The sequence below is a fragment of the Ipomoea triloba genome, chromosome 7, assembly GCF_003576645.1.
Source record: "Ipomoea triloba cultivar NCNSP0323 chromosome 7, ASM357664v1".
NCBI classification, from domain to species: Eukaryota; Viridiplantae; Streptophyta; class Magnoliopsida; order Solanales; family Convolvulaceae; genus Ipomoea; species Ipomoea triloba.
In genome coordinates, this window is record NC_044922.1 from 26,202,664 (window position 1) to 26,223,124 (window position 20,461).

Here is a 20,461-nt window from a genome sequence, read left to right on the forward strand (position 1 = left end):
GTTTGTTCAAGAGCTTACTGCTGAACAGAAAAGGGCCGTGGAAGAGATCGGATTTGGAGGGATATTACACCTCCAACTAACAAAGAGTGAAGGCCCTCTAATGAAGTACTTGATTAGGCAGTTCGATGTTTATCGCTCTGCAATCCAACTTGAAGGGGGTGAATTGCTGCTTATAGAAGAGGATGATGTTCAAAGAACATTGGGGATCCCACAAGGGAGCAACGTGGTTGAGGAAGCCACAAGATTTGAGCATCTGTCAGAAGATGGTGATAGTGCAGCATATGCCAACCTTGTGGCATCATGGAGGGAGCGATGGGGGATTGATGGTAAATCCCCAATCACAACATCAATGCCCGGGCAGATTCTGAAAAGAGGAGACCATGGAGATATGTTTAAACGCGACTTTGTCTTATTTATAGTATCAGCAATGCTGTGTGGCCACCAAGATAGGTGTTGCAACTTTAGGATTCTAAAATCCTTGATAAACCTTGACCAGATCAAGACCTACAATTGGTGTGCCTATACACACAAGTCCATGGTCGACTCCATTCAATCTTTTCAGAAAAATGACAAGCAATTCTTCACTGGACCCGTTGCATTCATCCTAGTAAGTTCACTTTATTTTCGATTTTTCATTACTATTTTTATAAAATAATGACTTATTTGTTTGTGAATCTAATGTATTGAAGGTGTGAATATATTGACATGAATGTGTGAATCTAGAACAGATACTACTGTAATTGTTGAAATATGTGAACAAGTATCACTGAAATGTGTGGATATGAACCTTTCAAACTGTGAATCTAATGTATTGAATCTGTGAATATATGGATATGAATGTGTGAATCTATAACAGATAGTAATATAATTCATGATATCTGTGAATATATACTTGTCAGTTTGTGAATATATAGTATTGAAGGTGTGAATATATGGACATGAATGTGTGAATCTAGAACAAATACTACTGTAATTGTTGAAATATGTGAACAAGTATCACTGAAATGTGTGAATATGAACCTTTCAAACTGTGAATCTAATGTATTGAAGGTGTGAATATATGGACATGAATGTGTGAATATGAACCTTTCAAACTGTGAATCTAATGTATTGAATCTGTGAATATATGGATATGAATGTGTGAATCTATAACAGATAGTAATATAATTCATGATATCTGTGAATATATACTTGTCAGTTTGTGAATATATAGTATTGAAGGTGTGAATATATGGACATGAATGTGTGAATCTAGAACAGATACTACTGTAATTGTTGAAATATGTGAACAAGTATCACTGAAATGTGTGAATATGAACCTTTCAAACTGTGAATCTAATGTATTGAAGGTGTGAATATATGGGCATGAATGTGTGAATCTATAACAGATAGTAATAGTGTATTGAATATGTGAATATACTGTACTGAGTCTGTGAATATATGGACATGAATGTGTGAATATGAACTTTTCAAACTGTGAATAACCTTCAATTCTAACTCCCTGTCTTGTGCAGCTTGTGTACTTTGACCGAGTACAGTTTAAGGGGATGAGAGTGGATAGAACATACCCAACCATTATTGGGTGGAGTGCTGAACTTGCTAGAAAAAGGGTTAAAGAAGAGAACAAAGCAGGGTCATTTGGAAGGGGGACAGTGCTCCCTAGAATATCAAAACCTACTGATATTGCTGCTGCCACCTCCAGGCAGAATGATCAACCTCCTGTTGCTGCATTGAATATCCCATCATCAAGCGTAGATAAGGTGGCAGGGATCCTACAAAAGTTGGCTTCGACAGTAGGAGAGTTTGGTGAGGCTATGGCTGAAATTGGAAAGCAAGGAGCACCCGTAAATGTGATGAGGAAGACATTTTCGGGCTTATCTAACATGCTAAATGTTGCCAGCACCATAGAAGCCACTGCAACCCCAACATCATCCCAGCTGGACGACATCTTCTTTGGTAGTGAAAGCTTCACTACGGCTGTGGATGCCCTTGTCGAAGCCTTTGAAAAGACAAGGAAACAAATGGACCCTAATGCCCCTTCTTTTGACTTGGGGCTATCTCAAGCAACACAGCCATCGGACCAATTAGATGCTCCGACCTTTGATTTGGGGCTGAGTCCATCACCACCACCAGCACAGCAACAGGAGGGGGATTTAGGGGTGACTCCACCACCACAACCAGCACAGCAGCAAGGGAGTGATTTGGGGCTAACTCCACCACCACCACCAACACAGCAGCAACATAAGGACAAGGAGCAGCAACAAGAAAAGGAGAAAGAGAAGGAGAAAGAGCAAGAGATAGAGGATGCTGCGGGGGAACCGGGGATTGATGCCCTGGTGGATAGAATTGCAGGGGAAGCCACTAAAGATGCAACTTTTTCAACCCCTGGTGTGACTAGAGTTCCTTTTCAAAGGGCTGATTCCCCTGTTGATGAATTTGATAGGTAATGGAATACTTTTACTTAGCAGAATCTAGAACTTATACTACAAAGAATGATCTTAGTACTATGTTTTTGTCAATCTATAGAATGGCTGTAAAGTTAGCAATGAAGCCCTAAAATGTTATGAATGTGGACTATAAAAAATGTGAATGTTTAGTATGCAATATATGAATATAAAATTATAAAGCTGTGAATCTGTGACATAGGTGACCTACTTATAGTGAATCTGAAGTCCTAAGATGTGTGAATATGGTGTTTAAGAACTGTGAATATGGAATATATAAACTGTGAATATACAACATTAAAGCTGTGAATCTGTAAAACAAAGGGAATCAGTTAACAAATTGTGAATATAGATATAACAGATGGTGAATATACAGTTAACAATTTGTGAACATAGGGATCTAAAGTTGTGAAGAAAGCATTGGGACACCTAAAACTAAACACCTTTAGGCTAAACCTCCAAAATTCTAAATTGTGAATATAGACCTCACAGACTGTGAACATAGAGATAACAAGGTGTGAATATATGGCTCTATATTTGGTAAACATAAGCTTCTGTTTTTTGTTGACTAAATACTTCTATTATGTGAACACAGTGCATTAGCAGAGAGTGAATCTGATGTCGAGGATGTCATTACTAGAAAGAGGCCTCAACGAAAGTTCAAGAACATCCCCCTAAACCTACGGTCTCCATTTTGGAATGAACATGGGATGAAAATCAGAAATGCCACTGTCCCAGATAAACTCCTCTCGAACTATGCATTTGTAGAAGTTTCTGAGGAACATCCTAAAGAGTATGTTCCATCTAAATATTTATTAATTACTTACATTAATGTGAATTGGGTAAATTTTCTATTTTTTTTTAATTTTAATTCTTTTTTTGTGCCTTTTGTAGTGAATTACTTTTCAGCTTTGGTGACATTGAGATCACTAGGGATCACTTCATCTCGCTCAGTGTTGGCCAAGTTGAAAATATCTTCTTAGATGTATGGGCATTGAGGCTCTCAATGCTTGACAAAGAGCGTGCACCCGGGCAACCGAAGAGGGTGTTTTTCAGCACAATTGCCTACGTAAGTCCTTTTTGAATTTGTAAACAAGTATACTTTTTAAATATTGGTATAACTGTGTTAGCTTGGTTACAGATTCACACATTCATACTAGTATATTCACAGTTTCTATACTCTAAATTCACAATTTGAAACCTATACATTCACACATTACAGGGTACAAGTTGCTGGACTGTGTTAACTATTTTAAAGATTCACATATTCTATACTCTATATTCACAGTTTATATACCCCACATTCACACACAAAGCATAAAAATTTGTGAACTTAAAATTATTTATCCGTATTTCTGACTTAAAAAAGTATTCAAATTGAGAACTTTGTTTTTTTTTTTTTATTTTTTTATCTTAGTTACAACTAGATCCCAACCACGAATGGATGAAATGTCTCCCGATGGAAAAAAAGAAACAAAACTTCTATGAGCGGATGACATATGAAATTGAGCGCCTACAAAATTTGGACATAAATGATGCGGACCTGGTGAGTTTATCAACAACACTCAGTTTTATCTAGTCACATTCAAGACATTAATGACACTGTTTTTATTTTCCTTTTTTGAACTTAGATATTCTTTCCAGTGCTTCGTCACGGGCACTATTTTCTCATTTGCATCAATGTTAAAGCCTCAAAACTTGAAATAATTGACAACAAGTCCTTAGTCCGTGGTGTTACCATGAAGGACAAGTATGGAGATTGCACAACCCTCTTGGTAAGTTGATCAACAACTTGAGCTCCTTTTCAGTTGCTACATGTATGTGAATGTGTACTTTTCAAACCGTGAATATATAGTATATAAAGTGTGAATATAGAGTTATCAAAGTGTGAATGTATAGCAGATGTAATATAATCACTGAAAATCTAACACTGAAATGTGTGAATCTGGTATTTTCAATCTGTGAATATAGAATACATAATCTGTGAATATACTGTTATGAATGTGTGAATGTGTAACAGTGGTAGACTTAAATATTTATGTCCAGGTTACAGCTTTAAAAGAATACCTAGCACTAGGGTCATCTTCCCTATTCTGGAAGGTGGACGAGCTAACCATAGAGGTTGTGGACATGAGTTGGAAAGAATCGAAAAATTACATTGATTGCGGACTATTTGTAATGAGGCATATGGAAACATATAAAGGGACATTGAATAAATGGAACCCGGGATTCAAAAAGCAAGCAAACTTAAATGTAAGTACACAAATACTAGCTTTGAATAATTTCTTATCTTTTTTTTTTTTTTTGCTAGCATTGCAATAAAGTATTTATTTGATCTTGTATATTTGTAGGAAAACTTCTTAATTGGATTGAGGGCCAGGTACGCCGCAACAATCATAAGGTGGCGTGCCAACATATTGAAAAACATTGTGATCAAGAAAACCAAACTCTTGTACAACAAGAAATGAACAGCTTGTACTCAAATGTGAATATACAATAGTTCCTTGAATTCCTGTAGAACTATGTTGTAATCACACACCAATAGCTTTATATTCACACACCCATAGCTTTATATTCATAATTTCAAAACACCACATTCACACTTCTCTAACTATAGAATTGACCATTGACCATAATAATCTTAACTCTGTTAACCAAATTCACAACTTAATAAATCCAAAATCACAATTTCAATAATTATAGGCAACCCCACTCTTCTTTAAGTCTCTTAAGTATGAAAGTTGATTGTTTCCCACTCTTCTGTGCGAACGAAGTAGGTGACTCTTGTCTTTAGTGCTTAGCTTGTGGTTATGAGCTTTCTCGTGTTTTGTTACTGTCCACACCCCATTACCATCTACATCGAACTGAATATATGCGCCACACCCCGTCCTTAAATCAATCTTTGAATACGCCTTAACACCACTGTTTTTCTTGGACTTACTACCAGCCTTGGAGCACAAAAATGTCTTCATCTTAACATTTTTAGTAGACCCTTGGTAGCGTTGCTTACCCTTCCTCACACTAAAACCAACTCTAAATGCATAATCGTTATACAACTCATACGCTTCATCACCATTACTTACTACAATACCCACCAAATCTTGATCAACTGCACATATGAAATATAACCTCAAGTATGGAAAAACATACCAAAAGAAAACAAATAAAAAGCAATCTAATGGAAATATATTCTCTATGTAGAGGGGGGGCGGGTAATGCCACACTATATATTCATATAAGCTATACTAGATATTCACAGTTAGAAAACAACAGATTCATACATTCCAGTGATAATTGTTCAGTAATAGGATTACTATCTTCTCTACATTCACACATTCAATACACTAGATTCACATACCATATACTGTGTATTCACATTTTGAAAACTCTAGATTCACACATTTCAGGGGCAATATGTTTAGCAATTATATCAACACTGTTATGCATTCACACATTCAAAACTATATATTCACAAGTCCTATACTCTATATTCACACATCAAACACTATTACACACAACTACACATAAAATCATAAATCAATATGAATCACTAATTTTACTCTAAAAAACAATTTAAAAAAAAAAAACCTGGAATTGAAGTAGAATCCTCAGCATTTATACAGCCTTGATCATTGCTTGTTGAGACAACAACTAAATCTGCATTCACTACAAATATAAAAAAATAAAACAGACTATCAGGAAACAGTGTGAATCTATAGTTCTAAATGTGTGAATCTACAACTATGTATCTGTGAATGTATAGTTGTATAAGTGTGAATCTAAAACTCAAATACATGTTACACAATCAATCTAACCATAAATCCTAAATCAAAAAAAACAAACATAAATCTATACAATTCATCAAACAAGAATCCAAACTTAAAACCTGCAATCGAAGATGACCATCAACGTGAAAAAAAAACCTGGAATTGAAGTAGAATCCTCAGCATTTATACAGCCTTGATCATTGCTTGTTGAGACAACAACTAAATCTGCATTCACTACAAACATAAAAAAATAAAACAGACTATCAGGAAACAGTGTGAATCTATAGTTCTAAATGTGTGAATCTACAACTATGTATCTGTGAATGTATAGTTGTATAAGTGTGAATCTAAAACTCAAATACATGATTACACAATCAATCTAACCATAAATCCTAAATTCAAAAAAAACAAACATAAATCTATACAATTCATCAAACAAGAATCCAAACTTAAAACCTGCAATCGAAGATGAGCCATCAACGTGTAAACTTAGTTGATCTACTGCCTCTGCCATCACTGCAAATATAAAAAATAAAACAGAGTATCAGGAAACAGTGTGAATGTAGTGTTCATAATGTGTGAATCTATCACTATGTAACTGTGAATGTAGAGTTGTATAAGTGTGAATCTAAAACTCAAATACATGGTTACACAATCAATCTAACCACAAATCCTAAATTCGAAAAAAACCTGCAATCGAAGATGAGCCATCAACATGTAAACATGAATCCAAACATGAATCTACTGCCTCTGCCATCATTGAAGAAGAATTGAAAAGAAGAATTACGATGGTGAATCGAAATAATATCGCGATGTCGAATCGATGATGAATCCAACGAGAATTGCGATGATGAATGAGAGAACTGCAATGATGAATCAAACAAAGGCGATGAGTTGTTTTGCGAGAATTGCGGCGATGATGAATTGTTTTGCTATGATGTTGCGGCGATGATGAATTGATTTGCGATGATGGTGAATGACTGGACTGTGAAATCGCCTTCCTTCCTCTGCTCTGGTTCTCCCGCTGGTAGTCGACAACCGCCTGCCTATTGCTCCGTTAACGGCGTTAATTAACAAATTTTTTTTAAAAAAAAAAAAGCCATAAACGACGTCGTTTTTGACCCAGGTGCACCTTGCAATGTGCACCTGGGTCCACGGCATAATTTGCGGCTTTGGACGGACATACCAAATTTAGTAATGCTTTCCTATATTAAATGAGTTATGGGTTATTAGGTTTCGATTAAATGCCTTAACATGTTTAGTATGATGGTGCAATATATTATCTTTGATTTACAGAAAAGTTTACAATCATTACTTAAAAGTGCGTTTTTGGCGAAGTCTATCATATGACTTAGTCAAGAAAGTCATTGCAAGAAAGTCATTGCAAAATCTTAGAGTACTTGTAGAATTTCCTCCTAGTATGGAGAATCTCTTTACATATAATTGTATCTCATTGGAAAAATAGCAATTGTATCAAATTTGAAAAAACTTGAAGTTCTGTTTCTTGAAAATTGTGAAAGTTTAGTTGAGCTTCCAAACATGGAGAGGGTTTAATTTCATCCTTAGTAGAGTTTAACATAAGGAACTATAAAAGTTTGGTTGAGCTTCTTAACATGGAGAGTCTTTTATACTTACTAGTGCTTGACATAAGGAATTGCAATGCTTTGACTATTCCTGACAACTATTTGCATGAAATAGATAGTGTTCCAATTGCTCTTAGGAGTTTGTCCTCATTGAAAGAATTAGATTTAATGGGAAGATACCATCTTCAAAGTTTACCATTATACCATTTGAATGGAGATGGAGTCAATTGGAGGATGGGAACAAAAGGGAGATCAAGAATCTGAACCAAAAAGCCTCAAGTCAAACTTGTAATTACAGGATGTGAACAACGGCACATAAGAAGTATGTATCATCTAGTGNAATAAAAAGCAATCTAATGGAAATATATTCTCTATGTAGAGGGGGGGCGGGTAATGCCACACTATATATTCATATAAGCTATACTAGATATTCACAGTTAGAAAACAACAGATTCATACATTCCAGTGATAATTGTTCAGTAATAGGATTACTATCTTCTCTACATTCACACATTCAATACACTAGATTCACATACCATATACTGTGTATTCACATTTTGAAAACTCTAGATTCACACATTTCAGGGGCAATATGTTTAGCAATTATATCAACACTGTTATGCATTCACACATTCAAAACTATATATTCACAAGTCCTATACTCTATATTCACACATCAAACACTATTACACACAACTACACATAAAATCATAAATCAATATGAATCACTAATTTTACTCTAAAAAACAATTTAAAAAAAAAAAACCTGGAATTGAAGTAGAATCCTCAGCATTTATACAGCCTTGATCATTGCTTGTTGAGACAACAACTAAATCTGCATTCACTACAAACATAAAAAAATAAAACAGACTATCAGGAAACAGTGTGAATCTATAGTTCTAAATGTGTGAATCTACAACTATGTATCTGTGAATGTATAGTTGTATAAGTGTGAATCTAAAACTCAAATACATGATTACACAATCAATCTAACCATAAATCCTAAATTCAAAAAAAACAAACATAAATCTATACAATTCATCAAACAAGAATCCAAACTTAAAACCTGCAATCGAAGATGAGCCATCAACGTGTAAACTTAGTTGATCTACTGCCTCTGCCATCACTGCAAATATAAAAAATAAAACAGAGTATCAGGAAACAGTGTGAATGTAGTGTTCATAATGTGTGAATCTATCACTATGTAACTGTGAATGTAGAGTTGTATAAGTGTGAATCTAAAACTCAAATACATGGTTACACAATCAATCTAACCACAAATCCTAAATTCGAAAAAAACCTGCAATCGAAGATGAGCCATCAACATGTAAACATGAATCCAAACATGAATCTACTGCCTCTGCCATCATTGAAGAAGAATTGAAAAGAAGAATTACGATGGTGAATCGAAATAATATCGCGATGTCGAATCGATGATGAATCCAACGAGAATTGCGATGATGAATGAGAGAACTGCAATGATGAATCAAACAAAGGCGATGAGTTGTTTTGCGAGAATTGCGGCGATGATGAATTGTTTTGCTATGATGTTGCGGCGATGATGAATTGATTTGCGATGATGGTGAATGACTGGACTGTGAAATCGCCTTCCTTCCTCTGCTCTGGTTCTCCCGCTGGTAGTCGACAACCGCCTGCCTATTGCTCCGTTAACGGCGTTAATTAACAAATTTTTTTTAAAAAAAAAAAAGCCATAAACGACGTCGTTTTTGACCCAGGTGCACCTTGCAATGTGCACCTGGGTCCACGGCATAATTTGCGGCTTTGGACGGACATACCAAATTTAGTAATGCTTTCCTATATTAAATGAGTTATGGGTTATTAGGTTTCGATTAAATGCCTTAACATGTTTAGTATGATGGTGCAATATATTATCTTTGATTTACAGAAAAGTTTACAATCATTACTTAAAAGTGCGTTTTTGGCGAAGTCTATCATATGACTTAGTCAAGAAAGTCATTGCAAGAAAGTCATTGCAAAATCTTAGAGTACTTGTAGAATTTCCTCCTAGTATGGAGAATCTCTTTACATATAATTGTATCTCATTGGAAAAATAGCAATTGTATCAAATTTGAAAAAACTTGAAGTTCTGTTTCTTGAAAATTGTGAAAGTTTAGTTGAGCTTCCAAACATGGAGAGGGTTTAATTTCATCCTTAGTAGAGTTTAACATAAGGAACTATAAAAGTTTGGTTGAGCTTCTTAACATGGAGAGTCTTTTATACTTACTAGTGCTTGACATAAGGAATTGCAATGCTTTGACTATTCCTGACAACTATTTGCATGAAATAGATAGTGTTCCAATTGCTCTTAGGAGTTTGTCCTCATTGAAAGAATTAGATTTAATGGGAAGATACCATCTTCAAAGTTTACCATTATACCATTTGAATGGAGATGGAGTCAATTGGAGGATGGGAACAAAAGGGAGATCAAGAATCTGAACCAAAAAGCCTCAAGTCAAACTTGTAATTACAGGATGTGAACAACGGCACATAAGAAGTATGTATCATCTAGTGTGCTAAAACTCAAGGAACAATGCAAGGTGGATCTATCTAGGGTAAAAGAAATAATTTTGAAGTCTCAACAATGATTGGAGAAAAGTGGTACAGTGGATGTGTATGCACTAGTGTAGAGCAAAATGGCTGGAATACTTGGGAGAAGATCGACACAGAAGATATTGCAGCAGCCTTTGGGAGTTTATCCTAGAGTGTTTTCGTGGGATATGATGTGTAGCTAGCTTAGTAACTAATTACTTAAAAATTTCTCTAAATTTCATATCTTATTGATGTTAGCGCTTTTAAGATGCTTGATCATCATAAAACAAACAATTATTAATTGAGCGTCAGTTGTGAATTCTTGTGTTGAAAGGTCTAACCACTTTCTTCGTAATTATTTTTGATTGATCGAGTTATGTTTAAGTTTTTAGTACTAGGCTACTAGCCCCAATCCCCTCTTTTTTTTGTTGGAGATAACATTGTGACAATGACAATTGTATTGTTTATTATCATAATTTTTTCTTCTTTCAAAAGTAACTTAGTTTTGCAATTTTACTAATAAAAATTCCAGTTTGAGCCAACAGTTCAAACTGAAACCTTTGGTTCGATCATTTTCAGAACCGAAATCACCAGTTCCGAACCGAAACTTTAGTCATAGGTAAAATGTAGTGGGAAATCATTAAGAAAGACCAAGTCAATGGACAAAAGATTCACAAATCTTTAGTTTTAGTACACTTGACAACTTGGCACCATCCCCACTGTTATAGTGGCAAAATAGTGAATTTTGTCTGTTGGTAACAATTCCAGTTATATTTATTTTTATTATTTATTAGAAATTTAGTTTTAAACTAATGAGATAGATTGAAGGGAAATTGATATTTTTTTCTTCTTGAATTATATGCGTATAGTATTTCTTTTTTCTCTAAATTATTCAGTATGCATATTAGCTCTCTTAATTATTTTAAAAGTGGTGATTTCTCATAATTTATGTTAAATAGACATTTTTACTCATAAAAATAATTATTTTATTTATTTTTCTTCTCTAACAAATTATTGCTTATATTTGAGAATCATAATAAATACGAAAAAAGAGTACACACCATTTGTAAATCATCATGTTTAATCCAAATATTCAAAAAGGCAAAGTATTTAGGGACAAGTTAAGTTATTCGGGTTTGGATTAATGAAGAAGTTTATGTATAACAATTTTATTAGTCAATCATATATTTTATCAATTAGCTAAGGTATAAATTTGAAAGTCTATACAATAGCAAATAACTATTGTTTTGTATGTATGTTCATGGCGAGGTTTCAAGGGTAAAATTTAATTAGGCATGAACCAAAGTACCAAAACATGAGCACTTAATATGGTTAGGAAAAATAATATATGAATTTTTCATGGTGTGGAATTCAAGACACAATTCAATTAATAAATTATGTAGCTATTATAATATAATTGTCATTTTATGTACATTATTCAGTGTAAAATCATGAACCGTTTTATCGTTCTCGTCCTGAGAATACAATCAATATAATTGTTTGTAGATATTAAAAGAGTAAACAAGTGATAGAAAGAGAACCACTAATCTTTATTATTCATCTTACCGTCGGCTACAAAGATACTTAGAATATTTAATGTACACAGAAACGAAGATGGGGAAGTGCATTTCTTTCCATCCACAAGGTCTACTTTGAATAAATTTTTGAAAGTGAAATTTATATCTGTATAATAATTTAATGGGTCACACTTGTGTGAGACCGTCTCACGGATCTTTATTCGTGAGACGGGTCGGGTCGGGTCAAAGCACCATGCAAATATCATACTTATATGCTCAAACATAACACTAATCAAGAATACGATTTTTGTTACTTATAAGAGAAAAAGTAACACATTTTTCATAATAAGTAATGTTCACAAGTGCCCCTTACTTATAAGGGCAAATATAATACTTTTGAGGAAAAATGTAATACTTTTAAATCGAAATGTAAAAGTATTGTATTTTCCCTTAAGGGGCCGTTTGGTTCGGGTCATCTGAGATTACCTAGGTAATCTGAGTCTGGTAATGTTATATTACCTTGTTTGTTTCAAGTTATGAGATTACCTGGTAATGTTATATTACCTCAAAGCTGATGTGGCGGTAATGTTTCAAGGTAATGTGATTACCCCCGTTTTTTTTAGGTAATCTAAGATTACCTTGGATTATTCCAACTTTGCCCTTGTTAACTAACCCTTATATAATAATAATAATAATAATAATAATAATAATAATAATAATAATAATAATAATAACATATATAAAATAAATATATGTTTATATAATCAAATAAATATGTGTGTATATTTATATATTTATTTTTTAATATTAAGCATCAATACATTCATACATATAAATAAATAAAAATACACACAATAAAGGCACACAAATAAATAAATAAATAAATAAATAAATAAATATATATATATAAATAAGGACATTATAGTAAATTGTCCCATATAACCTAAAATATAACCCTTAACCAAACAAAGTAATATTATATTCCACAATCCAAACCAAACACATCAGGTAATCTTACATTCCCAAAATCTCACATTACCTTCCTAGAGATAATCCTATTACCTGAGGTAATCCAAGATTCCGTGAACCAAACGCCCCCTAAAAGTATTACATTTACCCTTATAAGTAACAAAAATTTTATTTCTGATTAGTATTACATTTGAGCATATAAGTATGGCATTTGTGTTTATAAGTGTTACATTGCATCTTGACCCGACCCGACCCGACCCGTCTCATGGTGAGACGGTCTCACACAAGTTTTTGCATAATTTAATAAATATAAATTTCATTCTAATTGCATAAACACAGCAACAACAATAATTTTTTAAAATTAAATTACTGTGATATTTATATCTATTGGATTGGGCTCGGGATATAAAAATGTTTTGGGTCACACTTGTGTGAGACCGTCTCACGGATCCTTATTCGTGAGACGGGTCGGGTCGGGTCAAGACACCATGCAAATGTCACACTTATATGTGCAAATGTCATACTTATATGCTCAAATATAACACTAATCAAGAATACAATTTTTGTTACTTATTAGAGAAAAAGTAATACATTTTTCATAATAAGTAATGTTGACAAGTGCCCCTCACTTATTATAAGGGCAAATATAATACTTTTGTGGAAAAAATGTAATACTTTTAAATCGAAATGTAAAAGTATTGTATTTTCCCTTAAAAGTATTACATTTACCTTTATAAGTAACAAAAATTGTATTCCTGATTAGTATTACATTTGAGCATATAAGTATGACATTTGTGCATATAAGTGTTACATTTGCATCTTGATCCGACCCGACTCATGGTGAGACAGTCTCACACAAGTTTTTGCCAAATGTTTTTACATAAGGAAAAGTCATGAACACTTAATAAGATTTATGGTAGAAATGTAAGATATCACGTAAATATGTGGGGTCTAAGAAAAGGATGCAATATATATATCATAAGTGAGATGGCCCCGTTAGGTAGAATTATTAGTGGGAAATTATTAAGAAGACCAAGTCAATCAAATATATTGTAGTGCACAAATAGCAATCTTAGGTTGGTTGTCTAAGAAATAATTTCCATGGAGTTTGGCATTTTCCAAGCTCTTTATATCTTTAGAAACTAGCTAGCTAGCTAGCAAATCAAGATAGAAGATATATAGTGTTCTCAATTTCAAATATGGCTTCTTCTTCATCTTCATCTACTACTGTTTGCGTGTATGATGTTTTCTTGAGTTTTAAAGGAGAGACACGAAAATCTTTTACTGATCACCTCTATGAAGATTTGTGTCAGGCTGGAATTAACACCTTTCGGGATGATGAAGAAATTCGAAAAGGTGAGAACATCTCTGCTGAGCTATTGAAGGCCATCGAGGGGTCCAAGATATCCATCATCGTATTTTCCAAAACATATGCTCAATCCAGATGGTGTCTTGATGAACTGGTGAAGATTCTAGACTGTAAGAAAAATTTGCAACAGGTGATTCTGCCTATATTCTACAACGTTGATCCTTCAGCGGTTCGTAAACAAACAGGTGAATTTGGTAAGGCGTTGACTCAACATCGACAACGATTTGATGATCAAAAAATTGATGAGTGGAAAGTTGCACTCACTACTGTTGCTGATTTATCCGGATGGGATTTGCAAATCATGACAAACGGGTAATCCTCTTTTCAATTTTGTTTTATTTTTGTGTGTGATAGTATGATATATTTATCACAATTTGGCTCACTAACTCATGTTGTCAATAATATTAATTATGTTAGCTAGTTTCGCTAATTAATAATTGCGTTCTAGCATCTATACAAGCATCTTTACGGATGGATTAATATTTTTTTGGTAAAACAAACTAAGAAGAATCTGCAAACTGCATTATTTTAATTTATTTTTCATTAATATTAATTCCGTTTAGAAATTATAATTATGGATTGATTATATCCGTTAATAAAAATATTATAAGAGTTGTTTACCTCAAACAATGGAATCAAGAGAGACAAAATATACATATTTCGTGTACTGTAACATGTGCTCTATTTAATTTCTTAGTTTTATGTTTTCCACCTATAATTTCTTTAGTGATTTAGATTGACATTCATTGAAAAAATGTGATAGGTATGAAGCAAAGTTCATCAAAAAAATTACTGAAGAGGTATTGAGGGGAGTAAATCGTCGTACATACATGAATGTTTCAAAGTATCCTATTGGAATTGAATCTCGTGTCAGAGATATACTTCATTTATTGCAAGCTCAAAGACATGATGATATCAAGATGCTTGGAATCTTTGGCATGGGTGGTGTGGGAAAAACAACCCTTGCTAAAGCCATTTATAACTTGAGTTTTCAAAAGTTTGAAGGCTGCTGCTTTATTGCAAACGTTAGATCACAAGTTTCTGAAGGGTACAATGGTTTAGTTCGTTTACAAGAGACACTTCTTTGCAAAACACTTAACAGAAAGAAACTTGAAATAAAAAATGTTGATGAAGGAATAAGTTTGATAAAACAAAGACTGCGATCAAAAAGTGTTCTTATTGTTCTTGATGACATAGACGATACTAGTCAACTTGAATCATTAGCAGGACAACGAAATTGGTTTGGTTCAGGGAGCACAATTATAATAACAACTAGAGATGTTCAGTTGTTGAGTGACCTGAAAGCACACGAGAAGTACATGGTAGAAACGTTAAGCCCTTGTGAATCCTTGCAACTCTTGAGTTCGCATGCTTTTGGTGTTCCTATACCATTAGAGGAGTATATTGACCTATCCGAAAGGATAGCAAGTTATACTGGTGGACTTCCACTAGCACTTACAATTATAGGTTCTCATTTGCGTGGAAAATCAGTGCAAGAATGGAGTGATGATGCTAAGAAATTAGAAGGGATACCTCATGATGATGTTCAAAAAATTCTTAAAATAAGTTACGATTCACTTGATGATGATACTCGGAATATCTTTCTTGATATTGCTTGTTTTTTCATTGGGCATAACAAAAATGACACTTCTATGATATTGGAAGCTTGTGGTTTTTATGCTAAATGTGGAATACGAATTTTGATTGAAAGATGCTTGTTGACAACAAATGGAGGTGGAAAGTTTGAATGTCTTGAGATGCATGATTTAGTACGAGATATGGGAAGAGAAATTGTTCGAAAGGAATCTCCCCGAGAGCCTGGCAAACAAAGTAGATTAATTGACCAAAATGATGTCTTCGATGTTCTTCACGGGAACAAGGTAACACATTTCCTTTGTATTTGAGTTATTCTAGTTAATTCATTTGCTTTTTATACTTAACTATATTAAAATCAAAGATTTCAAATTATCTAAAATCTAAAATAATGTTATATAAATGTTTTTTTAGGGCACAGAAGCAATTGAAGGGATGATTGTTAATTCTGACATGCTAGAGAATGTGCCTTTGAATACACAAGTATTCAAAAGGATGGTAAAGTTACGAATACTCATATTGAATGGTATGTGTCTCAGCGGATCTTTTAAATATTTATCGAATGAACTTAGGTTTTTTAGATTACACAATTGCAACTTGAGTCGCATACAATCTGATTTTCACTGTGAGAAACTTGTTGAGTTAGACATGGAAGGTAGCAATATCAAAGAATTCCAATGCAATATGGAGGTTAGTATGTATAATGGTTTTTTTTAACATTGCATATTTCTTAATTGAGAAATTTGACTAGAAAAATAGAAATTGATTAAACGTTTTTCTACTTTTTTTTTTTCAACAGCATTTTAGATGGTTGAGGATCTTAAAGCTTGATTTCTGTCAACAACTTAAGAAAACCCCAAACTTCACTGGATCACAGACTCTTCATAAAGTATCCTTTATTCGTTGTTCAAGTTTGGTCAAGGTACACCCATCAATTGGATGTTTGGAGAGACTCGTTGAGTTAAATTTCTTCGGTTGCAAGGAACTCAAGGTTCTTCCAAGTAGCATTTGCAAGTTAAAGTCACTTGAANACATTCATTGAAAAAATGTGATAGGTATGAAGCAAAGTTCATCAAAAAAATTACTGAAGAGGTATTGAGGGGAGTAAATCGTCGTACATACATGAATGTTTCAAAGTATCCTATTGGAATTGAATCTCGTGTCAGAGATATACTTCATTTATTGCAAGCTCAAAGACATGATGATATCAAGATGCTTGGAATCTTTGGCATGGGTGGTGTGGGAAAAACAACCCTTGCTAAAGCCATTTATAACTTGAGTTTTCAAAAGTTTGAAGGCTGCTGCTTTATTGCAAACGTTAGATCACAAGTTTCTGAAGGGTACAATGGTTTAGTTCGTTTACAAGAGACACTTCTTTGCAAAACACTTAACAGAAAGAAACTTGAAATAAAAAATGTTGATGAAGGAATAAGTTTGATAAAACAAAGACTGCGATCAAAAAGTGTTCTTATTGTTCTTGATGACATAGACGATACTAGTCAACTTGAATCATTAGCAGGACAACGAAATTGGTTTGGTTCAGGGAGCACAATTATAATAACAACTAGAGATGTTCAGTTGTTGAGTGACCTGAAAGCACACGAGAAGTACATGGTAGAAACGTTAAGCCCTTGTGAATCCTTGCAACTCTTGAGTTCGCATGCTTTTGGTGTTCCTATACCATTAGAGGAGTATATTGACCTATCCGAAAGGATAGCAAGTTATACTGGTGGACTTCCACTAGCACTTACAATTATAGGTTCTCATTTGCGTGGAAAATCAGTGCAAGAATGGAGTGATGATGCTAAGAAATTAGAAGGGATACCTCATGATGATGTTCAAAAAATTCTTAAAATAAGTTACGATTCACTTGATGATGATACTCGGAATATCTTTCTTGATATTGCTTGTTTTTTCATTGGGCATAACAAAAATGACACTTCTATGATATTGGAAGCTTGTGGTTTTTATGCTAAATGTGGAATACGAATTTTGATTGAAAGATGCTTGTTGACAACAAATGGAGGTGGAAAGTTTGAATGTCTTGAGATGCATGATTTAGTACGAGATATGGGAAGAGAAATTGTTCGAAAGGAATCTCCCCGAGAGCCTGGCAAACAAAGTAGATTAATTGACCAAAATGATGTCTTCGATGTTCTTCACGGGAACAAGGTAACACATTTCCTTTGTATTTGAGTTATTCTAGTTAATTCATTTGCTTTTTATACTTAACTATATTAAAATCAAAGATTTCAAATTATCTAAAATCTAAAATAATGTTATATAAATGTTTTTTTAGGGCACAGAAGCAATTGAAGGGATGATTGTTAATTCTGACATGCTAGAGAATGTGCCTTTGAATACACAAGTATTCAAAAGGATGGTAAAGTTACGAATACTCATATTGAATGGTATGTGTCTCAGCGGATCTTTTAAATATTTATCGAATGAACTTAGGTTTTTTAGATTACACAATTGCAACTTGAGTCGCATACAATCTGATTTTCACTGTGAGAAACTTGTTGAGTTAGACATGGAAGGTAGCAATATCAAAGAATTCCAATGCAATATGGAGGTTAGTATGTATAATGGTTTTTTTTAACATTGCATATTTCTTAATTGAGAAATTTGACTAGAAAAATAGAAATTGATTAAACGTTTTTCTACTTTTTTTTTTTCAACAGCATTTTAGATGGTTGAGGATCTTAAAGCTTGATTTCTGTCAACAACTTAAGAAAACCCCAAACTTCACTGGATCACAGACTCTTCATAAAGTATCCTTTATTCGTTGTTCAAGTTTGGTCAAGGTACACCCATCAATTGGATGTTTGGAGAGACTCGTTGAGTTAAATTTCTTCGGTTGCAAGGAACTCAAGGTTCTCGTTGAGTTAAATTTCTTCGGTTGCAAGGAACTCAAGGTTCTTCCAAGTAGCATTTGCAAGTTAAAGTCACTTGAAGTTTTACGTTTAGATGAATGCGAAAAACTGAAGTCACTTGAAGTTTTACGTTTAGATGAATGCGAAAAACTGATGGAGCTTCCAATTGACATGAGAAAATTAGAGCAACTAAGAGAGTTACTTGCTAATGGAACTGCCATCTCACATATACCATTTTCTTTCGGATGTTTGAGAAATCTAAAGACACTGAATCTGGGGAAGAGCAAGAATTGTGTACTATCAAAATCAAAATCTCACCTTCTTGACAATTTATCATCACCTCTTTTTTTATCAAGAAGAAGACGTGATGGTGTTGGTTTCTTTCCACCTTCAGTTGCAAATTTGTGCTCTTTGGAATTTCTATATCTGAATGACATCTATCTACATGAAGTAGATCTTAGGATCACTCTTGAGAATTTGACCTCATTGGTATCTTTAGATTTATCAGGGAGTTATTGTCATCAAAGCTTACCCTTTGGCCTTTGTCATCTTTCAAACTTGAAATTTCTATCCTTGAACAATTTGGAAAATCTTAGAGTACTTGTAGAACTTCCTCCTAGTTTGGTAAATTTCTCTGCAGAAAATTGTGTTTCATTGGAAAATATAGCAGTTGTATCAAACTTGAAGAGACTTGAAGTGTTGAGTATTGGGAATTGCAAAAGTTTGGTTGTGCTTCCAAACATGGAGAGTCTTTCATCCTTAGTAGAGCTTGACATAAGCAATTGCTTAAGTTTGGTTGAGCTTCCAAACATGGAGAGTCTTTCATCCTTAGAAATTCTTGGCATAAGGAATTGCATAAGTTTGGTTGAGCTTCCGAACATGGAGAGTCTTTCATCCTTAAAATGTCTTAACATAAGGAATTGCAATGCTTTGACTATTCCTGACAACTGTTTGCATGAAGAAGATCTTCCAATTGCTCTTAGGAGTTTGTCCTCCTCGTTGAAAGAAATAGGTTTAATGGGAAGATATTATCTTCAAAGTTTACCATTAAGCCTTTGCCATCACTCCAATTTGAAGAATCTCTGCTTAGATGATCTGCAGAATCTTAGATCACTTCCACAACTTCCTCCGCATTTGGAGGCGCTATCTGCAAAGAATTGTGTCGCATTAGAAAATATAGAAAATCTATCAAACTTGAAAAGACTTCAATGGCTAGATATTCAGAATTGTAAAAGTTTGGTTGAGCTTTCAGGCTTGGAAAGTCTTGAATCCTTAAGTGTTATTGGGATAGCAAATTGCATTGATTTGAGGATTCCTTCAATTGAAAAGTGGTTCAAGGTTAGTTATATATATATGTTCCCCTCATCTTCGATTTGATAATTTGGTGTTTTTATATATATATATATTATAGTAGGTAGGTAGTAAAAAGTAATTATAATATTGTATGTATGTATTCATAATGTAGGCACATTCTAAAGGTGACAGTGTCGATATTTCGCTTTGCGCAAGCTATGGGTCTGTACTCTGCATTTTTCGAAAACCTATGGGGGATGTACAGCTTCAAATCATGCACAGTGTGATTGATCCCTGCAGTGAAATTGAGGGTTGCAATGGAATTCGTTTGAGTGCGAGAATCAAAAGCAGTGGTGCTTGGTTTATAAAGCAACAAAAATATTTTAACAGAAAAAGCGAATCCTTTATTGCGATTTGTTTTGATTTTCCCACAATGATGGGAGAAGTATTGGAGGTCTGTGTAGAACTCAAGGATCATGTGCAGATCATATTTTAGGTCT

At 33.8% G+C, this 20,461-nt stretch overlaps 3 protein-coding genes across 3 annotated transcripts; all 3 read left to right on the forward strand.

Annotated features, from left to right (window-relative positions):
* The first annotated feature begins 315 nt into the window (after positions 1-315).
* Positions 316-3,723, forward strand: LOC116025178. The gene is made up of 4 exons (XM_031266307.1): positions 316-607; positions 1,515-2,443; positions 3,040-3,237; positions 3,339-3,723. Exons 1-4 carry the CDS (start codon positions 350-352, stop codon positions 3,526-3,528), a joined length of 1,575 nt encoding a protein of 524 aa, XP_031122167.1. The 5' UTR covers positions 316-349; the 3' UTR covers positions 3,529-3,723.
* A 10,306-nt stretch (positions 3,724-14,029) lies between these two features.
* LOC116024404 (TMV resistance protein N-like) lies at positions 14,030-16,834 on the forward strand. Its single transcript, XM_031265295.1, has 4 exons — positions 14,030-14,511; positions 14,963-16,079; positions 16,207-16,482; positions 16,592-16,834. Exons 1-4 carry the CDS (start codon positions 14,030-14,032, stop codon positions 16,832-16,834), a joined length of 2,118 nt encoding a protein of 705 aa, XP_031121155.1.
* An 80-nt stretch (positions 16,835-16,914) lies between these two features.
* Positions 16,915-19,944, forward strand: LOC116024405 (disease resistance protein TAO1-like). The gene is made up of 5 exons (XM_031265296.1): positions 16,915-17,964; positions 18,092-18,367; positions 18,477-18,668; positions 18,711-19,829; positions 19,921-19,944. Exons 1-5 carry the CDS (start codon positions 16,915-16,917, stop codon positions 19,942-19,944), a joined length of 2,661 nt encoding a protein of 886 aa, XP_031121156.1.
* The last annotated feature ends 517 nt before the right edge of the window (positions 19,945-20,461 follow it).

Excerpts from the sequence above, each read along its gene's own strand:
- LOC116025178 (XM_031266307.1), top strand. The coding sequence starts at position 350 with ATGCCCGGGCAGATTCTGAAAAGAGGAGACCATGGAGATATGTTTAAA. Across the intron at positions 2,444-3,039 it reads CCTGTTGATGAATTTGATAG|TGCATTAGCAGAGAGTGAAT; the intron begins GTAATGGAATAC and ends ATGTGAACACAG. Across the intron at positions 3,238-3,338 it reads TCTGAGGAACATCCTAAAGA|TGAATTACTTTTCAGCTTTG; the intron begins GTATGTTCCATC and ends TGCCTTTTGTAG.
- LOC116024405 (XM_031265296.1), top strand. The coding sequence starts at position 16,915 with ATGAATGTTTCAAAGTATCCTATTGGAATTGAATCTCGTGTCAGAGAT. Across the intron at positions 17,965-18,091 it reads ATGTTCTTCACGGGAACAAG|GGCACAGAAGCAATTGAAGG; the intron begins GTAACACATTTC and ends ATGTTTTTTTAG. Across the intron at positions 18,669-18,710 it reads TCGGTTGCAAGGAACTCAAG|GTTCTTCCAAGTAGCATTTG; the intron begins GTTCTCGTTGAG and ends AAGGAACTCAAG.